General features: G+C 23.4%; 2 protein-coding genes across 6 annotated transcripts; both read left to right on the top strand.

Annotated features, from left to right (window-relative positions):
• The first annotated feature begins 2,408 nt into the window (after positions 1-2,408).
• Positions 2,409-7,075, top strand: LOC126893516 (STE20-related kinase adapter protein alpha). 5 transcript variants are annotated; one of them, XM_050663808.1, is made up of 4 exons: positions 2,409-2,503; positions 4,573-4,912; positions 4,972-5,479; positions 6,662-7,074. In XM_050663808.1, the coding sequence occupies exons 2-4, from the start codon at positions 4,650-4,652 to the stop codon at positions 6,848-6,850; spliced, it is 960 nt and encodes a 319-aa protein (XP_050519765.1). In that variant the 5' UTR covers positions 2,409-2,503; positions 4,573-4,649; the 3' UTR covers positions 6,851-7,074. The 5 variants fall into 5 exon arrangements, with proteins under 5 accessions (XP_050519765.1, XP_050519763.1, XP_050519766.1 ...); XM_050663810.1 differs by lacking the exon at positions 2,409-2,503 and having other exon boundaries at positions 4,340-4,593; positions 4,671-4,912; positions 6,662-7,072; XM_050663807.1 differs by lacking the exon at positions 2,409-2,503 and adding an exon at positions 4,358-4,444.
• Positions 7,076-7,802: 727 nt separating this feature from the next.
• LOC126893517 (uncharacterized) lies at positions 7,803-9,667 on the top strand. The gene is made up of 3 exons (XM_050663811.1): positions 7,803-8,055; positions 8,146-8,304; positions 9,126-9,667. The coding sequence occupies exons 1-3, from the start codon at positions 7,995-7,997 to the stop codon at positions 9,347-9,349; spliced, it is 444 nt and encodes a 147-aa protein (XP_050519768.1). The 5' UTR covers positions 7,803-7,994; the 3' UTR covers positions 9,350-9,667.
• The last annotated feature ends 854 nt before the right edge of the window (positions 9,668-10,521 follow it).

Raw genomic sequence — 10,521 nt, 5'->3', positions numbered from 1 at the left:
ATAATACTATTTATCAAAAACAAAAAATTATAAATTCGTTCCATGATTAGTATGTTATATTTTGATTTATTATACAGAGTACTTACAGTGCGATATAATAGGCGAACAATGAACCTTGGATATTAAGTAACATATTTAGACTTAAGATTTTTTTTGAGATAGAACATCATTGTTCGAACCTACTCACATTATACGTTTAATTTTCGGCAAACTATGGACTGATGTTCTAGACATTGAAACATCCGAAGGATTGTCTTGAATTGTTTTATTTATATTTAATCATATAAACACCCTTTACACAATTTCTATCGTATAATTAATCAATAATTAATCGAAAAATTATAAAGCAATCTTTCTAAATAATAGCACAACAATTATTGAACGAATATATGTAAATATAGACAACATAAGTTACATTAAAACAAATATAAATGTTGTTTGATAAAGATCAACTACCATTCATCAAAATCCCCTTTGTATCCGAAAACCAAACAGATGACTCAATCAGAAATACGCTATAACGTTACTAATACCAAGAACATTATTTATTGCACTTTATGATCGGTTTTTTTTTCAATAGATGAGAGGGAAGTAGAATCCAATAATTTCAAGTGCATTGTGTAGAAACACCCTCAATGATAACTAGCAACTTCATTAACGCAATAAAAAGCAAAAGGCAATTTAGTGTTTACATTCTATAATAAGACAGAATAGAACAGACAAATAGTGATCATAAATCAAAATTTTTAAAAAATGTATACTTAAGCCGTAACTAATAACTAAAATAGTGATATAATTGATCATCTTGTCTTTATTTTGTCATTTACTTTATGGCTTGTGATTGTTGAAATTTTTCAGAATTTAAGAACGTGGAGAAAAAGTAATTTCACGATGTTTAATTTTTAAGTAAAGGGTATAGTATTAAGATAAAATAATTTTTTTATGTGCTCAATGTTATTTAAAAAAACAGTAGCATAGTGGAGTCGTGGCATAGTTGGGACAAGTTTAGATATCTGACAGTGATTTTTATCACTATCATAAGAAACGCTTCAATGCAAATTTGTAGATAGTGTTTATTTTTAAGAAATTGGTAGATTATTCCAAAAGCAAAAATAACTCCTATTTTTTGTTCTGCTTGGCTGCCATTTGCATAGAAAATAGGTCGTCAGTACAAATTTTTATTTTTTAACTTCTAGTACATAAAATAAGCTTTATTTTAACATATATTTAAAAGACGCAGTATTTGTGGAAAATTTTAAAAAGTTGAAAAAGTAACTACATTTTATACAAGTTTTCAAAAATTCAAAAAAGCTTTTCTTAACTTAAAAGAGCCAAAATAATTAAAATAAGTATAAATTTATATTTAATGTAAGATAGATTCATGTAAATTTTAAATTTATTGATGGACTCATTAATATGCCAAACTCTTATAAAGTATTCGAAAATAAATAAACAAAAATACAATTTGAACACAAAAATACCATGTTTTTTAACGACAGCCGAAATTTTTTTTTTAATTTATAGTAAGTAACATAAGCTTTAATTTGACATATGTTTAAAGAATACAGTATTTCCGGAACATTTTTAAAAGTTATGTTGAAAAAGTTCTACTTTTCATACGTATATTTCAAGTTTTGAACCCTCTGTATAAGGGGAAAATACCTGATTTAAAAAAAAAGTGTGTCGGATGAAAGGAAATTATTTAAGGTTTCAATATAAAAATAAATATTTTTGATTTGTTTATTTTCCAATTAGTTATGGCAATTTTTTGAAAAAAAATGTCAAAATTTAACGATTTTAAAAATCGTAATTTATGGGGGGATTTTCATCATTTATGAAGAACAAGGGAACATTTTTAATTTTTGAGGGTACTGTCTTAAATTAGATACGATTTGTGATCTTTTGTCGTATTGTTGAAAAAAATCGGTCCAGTGATAGCTGAGAAAAAGTAGTGATAGCCACAAAAAAATAAACACATCATAGTAAAAGTAATACCTTTTCAGCTTCGCTTCGAAGCTAAAATGTACAGCAAGACTAATGACTAAACGACACTACGTCCTCTTGTGGATCAAATATCTTATAATATCAATTATTTTTAAATATTGTTACTAATTATAAAATACATGATTTTATTTATATTGAATTATATTATGAGCAATTTATAGTAAATTTGTCTGTTTATTTGGTAATTGTATTAAATATATAATTGGATTTTGTGTACATTTTGGTGAAACTAGTACACTTTCCAATTTTGTTTTTGATAAAAAATTACACATCTGATAAACTAAAATATAAACTTACATGTAAACTAATAATTTCAGTATCAATAGCTATCACCTGTTAAGGTTTTACTAGGTTTGCTGTATTTTAAAATTTTAATTTAATTATGGTACTTTTTCAATTTTTAAAATATAATTTATTCATTTAATAATTTTCTAAATTTTACACACTCTGTGCTATTTTTATTTATTTAGTATCATGTAATTTTAAGTTTATTACAAAAGTAAATCGCTTTGACTAATATTTATAAGTTATTATTTCATTTATTTTATAAACAAATATTAAGCATGAATTTTGAACCGGACTTAAAACAATATACCATGTGTTCAGTGCTGGGATCATGTTTTANACATTCTATAATAAGACAGAATAGAACAGACAAATAGTGATCATAAATCAAAATTTTTAAAAAATGTATACTTAAGCCGTAACTAATAACTAAAATAGTGATATAATTGATCATCTTGTCTTTATTTTGTCATTTACTTTATGGCTTGTGATTGTTGAAATTTTTCAGAATTTAAGAACGTGGAGAAAAAGTAATTTCACGATGTTTAATTTTTAAGTAAAGGGTATAGTATTAAGATAAAATAATTTTTTTATGTGCTCAATGTTATTTAAAAAAACAGTAGCATAGTGGAGTCGTGGCATAGTTGGGACAAGTTTAGATATCTGACAGTGATTTTTATCACTATCATAAGAAACGCTTCAATGCAAATTTGTAGATAGTGTTTATTTTTAAGAAATTGGTAGATTATTCCAAAAGCAAAAATAACTCCTATTTTTTGTTCTGCTTGGCTGCCATTTGCACATAGAAAATAGGTCGTCAGTACAAATTTTTATTTTTTAACTTCTAGTACATAAAATAAGCTTTATTTTAACATATATTTATAAGACGCAGTATTTGTGGAAAATTTTAAAAAGTTGAAAAAGTAACTACATTTTATACAAGTTTTCAAAAATTCAAAAAAGCTTTTCTTAACTTAAAAGAGCCAAAATAATTAAAATAAGTATAAATTTATATTTAATGTAAGATAGATTCATGTAAATTTTAAATTTATTGATGGACTCATTAATATGCCAAACTCTTATAAAGTATTCGAAAATAAATAAACAAAAATACAATTTGAACACAAAAATACCATGTTTTTTAACGACAGCCGAAATTTTTTTTTTAATTTATAGTAAGTAACATAAGCTTTAATTTGACATATGTTTAAAGAATACAGTATTTCCGGAACATTTTTAAAAGTTATGTTGAAAAAGTTCTACTTTTCATACGTATATTTCAAGTTTTGAACCCTCTGTATAAGGGGAAAATACCTGATTTAAAAAAAAAGTGTGTCGGATGAAAGGAAATTATTTAAGGTTTCAATATAAAAATAAATATTTTTGATTTGATTATTTTCCAATTAGTTATGGCAATTTTTTGAAAAAAAATGTCAAAATTTAACGATTTTAAAAATCGTAATTTATGGGGGGATTTTCATCATTTATGAAGAACAAGGGAACATTTTTAATTTTTGAGGGTACTGTCTTAAACTAGATACGATTTGTGATCTTTTGTCGTATTGTTGAAAAAAATCGGTCCAGTGATAGCTGAGAAAAAGTAGTGATAGCCACAAAAAAATAAACACATCATAGTAAAAGTAATACCTTTTCAGCTTCGCTTCGAAGCTAAAATGTACAGCAAGACTAATGACTAAACGACACTACGTCCTCTTGTGGATCAAATATCTTATAATATCAATTATTTTTAAATATTGTTACTAATTATAAAATACATGATTTTATTTATATTGAATTATATTATGAGCAATTTATAGTAAATTTGTCTGTTTATTTGGTAATTGTATTAAATATATAATTGGATTTTGTGTACATTTTGGTGAAACTAGTACACTTTCCAATTTTGTTTTTGATAAAAAATTACACATCTGATAAACTAAAATATAAACTTACATGTAAACTAATAATTTCAGTATCAATAGCTATCACCTGTTAAGGTTTTACTAGGTTTGCTGTATTTTAAAATTTTAATTTAATTATGGTACTTTTTCAATTTTTAAAATATAATTTATTCATTTAATAATTTTCTAAATTTTACACACTCTGTGCTATTTTTATTTATTTAGTATCATGTAATTTTAAGTTTATTACAAAAGTAAATCGCTTTGACTAATATTTATAAGTTATTATTTCATTTATTTTATAAACAAATATTAAGCATGAATTTTGAACCGGACTTAAAACAATATACCATGTGTTCAGTGCTGGGATCATGTTTTTCAGATCGCGCTGTTGTATTTCTTGGTAAACATAATAATAGTGGAAATTTGGTGGCTTTGAAAAATTTTAACTTGGATACTATGTCTAAAATTGATTGTCAGCTAATTCAAGATGAAGTTTACAATACTAGACAACTAATGCATTCTAATATAATTCCTTATATAACCTCATTTCTGGAAAAAAGCCAGTTGTATGTTGTATTTCCTTTAATGGGATATGGTTCCTGTCGTGATTTACTACGAAATCATTTTATTGAAGGTCTTCCAGAAACTGTTATTGCATTTATTTTACGAGATGTTATTCTGGGACTTGAATATATCCATAATAAAGGACTTATACACAGGTAGATTAATTTTTATTAATTTATTTAAATAAAAGTATTGTTGTATTTATTCCTTTTAGAGCTATTAAAGCTAGCCATATACTAATTCGAGCTGATGGACATGCATGTTTATCTGGCTTACGTAACATATGTTCAATAGATAAACGATCAAACTTACATTCGCTGCCACTGCAATCAGCAAATAACTTAAATTGGTTTAGCCCAGAAATGCTTGAACAAAACCTTTTGGGATATAATGAAAAATCGGATATTTATAGTTTGGGAATTACAGCTTGTGAATTAGCTAATGGATTTGTACCTTTTGCTGAAACTGATACCACATTAATGCTTACCCAAAAAGTGAAAGGACTTATTCCTCACTTGCTTGATTGCACTACTTGTTATCCATATGAAGATAATGGCTATCAATCAGAAGAAGCAATTGGTATAGACTCCAATCCAGTTAGTAGTGTTTATACTAGAATGTTTAGTGAATCATTTCATAATCTTGTCGAACAATGTTGTCAAAAAGTATCAGACACCAGACCTTCTGCAACAGAACTATTAGCTCATAACTTTACTAAGCAAGTATGATATACATTATTTTTTAAATAAATTTTAATAAAAATACAAAGTTTCTTAATTTGTTTTATTTAACTATCATGTAAGTTGACAATCTTCTAAAGATATCAGTGTGTTTGAAAATTACTTTGAAAAAAAACTGAATAGTTTTTATTGAAATTGGCAAATATATGATTTTTGTAACCCACTTTAGAAATATTAGAAGTAAAAATAGATGCTTAATTTTTTTAAGAATTGTAAGATTTATCAATTAAAAAAGGTCTTTAATTAATTGAAATTAGTAATTTATATATTATATGACTACATAAAATAAAGGGCAATTTTTATTATGAACATAATCTCAACAAAACAAAAAATAATATTTATAATTTTTATTTCTTTTGGTTACATATTTAACGTGTAAATTTTAATTAAAAAAATATTAAATTTAAACATTAATTAAGAAAATGACTAATTGGTCAATATTTCAAAAGTTCTTAACATTTTTATACCTAGCCAGATGGAGGAGTGATAAAAATAAAAGCACTTCCAATTCTACTTTGATAATAACTTATTACTTTACAAATATATTTGTTAACTAATCAATTTCTTAATTACATCATTATCTAATAAAAATAACTATTTAATAATTAACTAGTTATTTTATTTGAAAAATAAAGTTGACACTCTTTTAAGATATAAAGGATGAACATAAATAATGCATCATGACTTATAAATTAAAAAATCATGTTACCAAAAGAAATAAAAATTATTAATAATATTTTGATTTATTGAGTAGTTCATCATAAAAGATATCACTCTGTATAAAGAGGTAGTTAAAGTCTTACTTTTTTTTTTAGGAAAAACTTTTCTAAACATGGATTATAGTGTAATTATTATAGCAATATCCTATTGCTATAAAAAGATACCAACATTCATTTTTTAAATGAAAACCAATATTTTAAATGCTGATATATTCATAAATTTATAACAACAACTATTCTCTTTTTGATCCTAAAACTTTTTTTTTGGAATTATATATTATATTAAAATTGAATTGCTGATCCCTGTTTTATTATTTTAAGGTTTTTGAATAATTAATAAATTTCTTGATAGATATAAAAATAGAAAATTAAACAAAAAAGATACTGAAACTATTTAATTATAATAAAATTATATTTTACAAAAATAATTTTTCATTTTATACAGGTTAAAAAATTTAATTTTAAAGTGACAGATTTATTAAGACCTGCTGTACCACTGTTAAAAAGCAATGTTACAGAAATAAGTGATGATTTAGCTTCTGTTAGTGGAATTTCTCAACAACTTAGTGATCTCGATTTACTTGCTTATTCGTGGGATTTTGATTATACTGAAGTAGCTTCTGAAAATTATTGAAAAAAAAAAGGATTTATAATAAGTATTATGACTTTAAATATGTGATATTTTTTTGTTCTTTTTAAAATTTACTTTAAAATAATTAATTTGTATAATATAATTATATGTTCTAAGTATGATTCTAATTGTTACATACCAGTTACCACTGATTAATTTTAACAAATATTTATTTAAAATAATTAACTATATACTATTTTATTATTGCATATTTTCTTAAAGTCAAATTTAAAAGTAAAATATTGTTTTATAATGCTTAAATAACAATGTTATCATAGGTAACATATAAATTTAATGTTTTGCTGTTATTAATGTATGTATATTTAAAATAGAATATTTTAATGCATAATTATGTAATTTTTTTTTCTTTAATTTAAAAGATTATGATTCATTCATTTTAATAAAAAACATCAATTAAGGTCTTTATGTATTTATAAATTTTATTTAATCTAAAGTACATGCTGAAGTTTGTAATAGGTTTGGTTAATATTAAATAGTAGAGTAGGATAATTAAGTTTTAAGGGTGATTAAATTACTATAAGCCCCTGCCTACAACTATACCTCTAGTAACAACACATCTTACTCTTCAATTAAATGTAAAAAAAATTATTTATGAATAGTGTGTCCACAATGGTTATATTAATCTATGAATTAATAAAATTTTGTTCCCGAGTCTTTTAAGTAAAAATTAGATATTAAAAAAGAATAAGCAAATGCATCTTTTGGTATTCTATTCTAAGATATTAGAAGATCATTTCATATAACATTTTTTCTTTATGTAACAGTATATTTCACTTTATTAATAAGCTCTTTTATTATTTAATAATATGGTACATATAATGACTTTTTTTATTTGCATTCAACACAACACTAATATATATATATATAATGTTAAAAAACCAGTTGCATAAAGAAGTTCCTTGAGGTTACCACTTACCAACATAGTGTAAACATTACTACCACTTGTTGATTAATGAAATCACTTTAAAACAGCGAATTAACATTGATAACACTTAATACTAACAACAAACGTACAACCGACAAATATTTTGGGCGTGTTATTGTGTTGAATTAAAAAATAATACTAGCTATGTAATATTTCTTTGATATATATTTTAGTAATCTCGTTCATTATAGTCTGTTCATTATGTCTTCATGCTTCAATTTACTATGTGTCTCCTTCTTGGTTTTATTCAGTCTTTATTCTGGTAATTTTTATCAAATTATTATACATTTTTCCCAAACAATTTATAAAATCTTAATTGAGCTGTTAAATGTTGATTACTGTATAATATTAGTGTCAGGTTTAATGTGTTGGACCTGTGATTCACTTCATGATTCAAAATGTTCTGATCCATTCAATAATCACTCAATGCCTATGGTAGATTGTAAACAGGTGCGACTTGACACTTATCCAAATTTACGAGGTACCATGTGTCGTAAAATTCGTCAAAAAGGTGATAAAACTTTTTAATTGGTAGAAATTAATGATAAATAATGTACTCTTAATAAATATTTTTCTATAATGTTATTTATTTAACAAAATGTCTGGTTTTATTTTTGCTACATATTATATATGGTAAAGTGTATAGTTGTAAGCACCTTAAGTAGATTACCTAAGTTTTAATCACTATATTTATTTAATTTATTTAAAATAGAAAGAATTTTTCTTTCTAGATTTTATAAATCAAAATTTTATTTGAATTCGAATTATGCTTTCAGAATTTGTATAAATTCAATACTTAGTTATTGGCACCCTAATTAAATTAATTGTAGTAACTTTCACAATTGAGTAAAAATTAAATTTTTTGAAAAAATATAAATTATTTATTTTAAAATCCAACACCTGTTTTTTTTGATAAAATAGTTTAAAATATACCAGTAATTATACCTTTTTTGATGAAGGTACACCCTATGATACTTGATAATTAATAAAATATAATATATATTTTTACTAACATAAATATTTAAAAAATGAAAAATTATCATTAATACTATGTATTCTTTTTTTTTTTTTGTCCATAACTATTACCCAAATTGAAAATTAAAAATAAAATGTTATAAATACATTTTAATATGATTAATATAAAATTACATGTTACAATAACGTTATAAAAAATATTAATATAATATTATTTTTTAAATGCTATCAGGGTGAGTAATAGTTTTATATATTTAAAACTCTCTTAAATTATCATGTTTTTTTTTTGTTCTATCATTTTACAATATTTAATAACCATGATGATGAATATTTTAACTCACTAAAGTTATATTACAGTTTATGGAAAGTGGCGGTATTATAGAAGCTGTGCTTTTTTGGGAGAACCAGGAATAGGCAATGATGAACGTTATTGTTTGATGAGAACTGGCACAAATAATATTTTTACTGAGTATTGTACATGTAATACAAGAGATGGTTGCAATAGTGCATCTTTGATGTCTATATCATTATTTTCTTTTTTACCAGTAACAACTTTGTTTTATTTTAAGAGACTGCTATAATACCAAAAAATACATTTTTTATGACATAATAATTTAATAAAACAACTTTTATATAAATTTTCATATTTTTTAGGTTTATAATAAAAAAAAATGTTCAGTATTATTAATTATAAAAAAATTAACTACACTTTTTACGCCAAATTAGTTTATAGTTACTATATATTATGTAAGATTACTTAAGTACACATTATCCGTCCATTAATTTTAGTAATATATTAAATGTTCTTATATTTTTTTATTTTGATGATGTTGATATTTTTAGAATAAAAAATAAAATTTTAATAAAGTGTTTTCAAAAATAAACATTTTTTTTATTTTTGTACAATTAATCATTTTTTTATTTGTATAACCAGTATATATTACAATATTATTTTAATGATATAAATGTATAATAATTTTATGTATAAAATTATATATCTTTCATGTAAATCTTAATTTTTTATTAAAATATCAATATTATAAATTTAAAATAAATTTGAAATATGCTAAAACATCTCTGTTTTTTGGTATATTAGCAAGAAGTGCTGAATTAAAAAATCATTGATTTAAGTGTAACTATTCTCTTTGTGTTCTTATAAATTCTTTATTTAGATGCATAGATATGATTGAAACAAGAAGTATAGTTATCATTAAATAGTTATTTTTTTTGTGGAGGTAGTGACTGTGTTAATATGGGAAGTCTGTCACCAATATTTTCCATGAGTACACCTTAAATTCAAATGTAGGAGTCTAATAGGACTTTTTCTACATATGTCATAACAAACATTAAGGAGAGGTTAGGCCTCCTAAAAATGAAAAAATATATATATTACTATTTAAAAGTATTTTTAAAAGACGGGAAAGATAAAATTTGAACCCATTAAAATTTTATTGTAATTTTAATTGAACCTAAAATACTAAATTATCACCTACTGTATTTTAAATGTATATATAAGGGAACTAAGCTCCTTAAATTTTGCATTTATGAGATAAAAGCTACTATTTTTTTGTTGGGCGATGAACTATTTTTTTAGAAATTAATAGTTCCATTTAAATTTATATGTTATTTTATATCATAAAAAAAAGGTTCTTTAGTTTTAAAATCAATTTGGTAATTTAAGTAGATTTTAATCATTTTTCAAGAGTATCATTTAAAATGTTTTAATCTCGTAGGGACTGCCAGAAATATAGAT

The sequence above is a fragment of the Daktulosphaira vitifoliae genome, unplaced genomic scaffold, assembly GCF_025091365.1.
Source record: "Daktulosphaira vitifoliae isolate Bord-2020 unplaced genomic scaffold, ASM2509136v1 Scaffold_1, whole genome shotgun sequence".
Classification (NCBI taxonomy): Eukaryota; Metazoa; Arthropoda; class Insecta; order Hemiptera; family Phylloxeridae; genus Daktulosphaira; species Daktulosphaira vitifoliae.
Note: the sequence above shows the minus strand (reverse complement) of the source record. Positions and strands in the feature narration are given on the sequence as shown.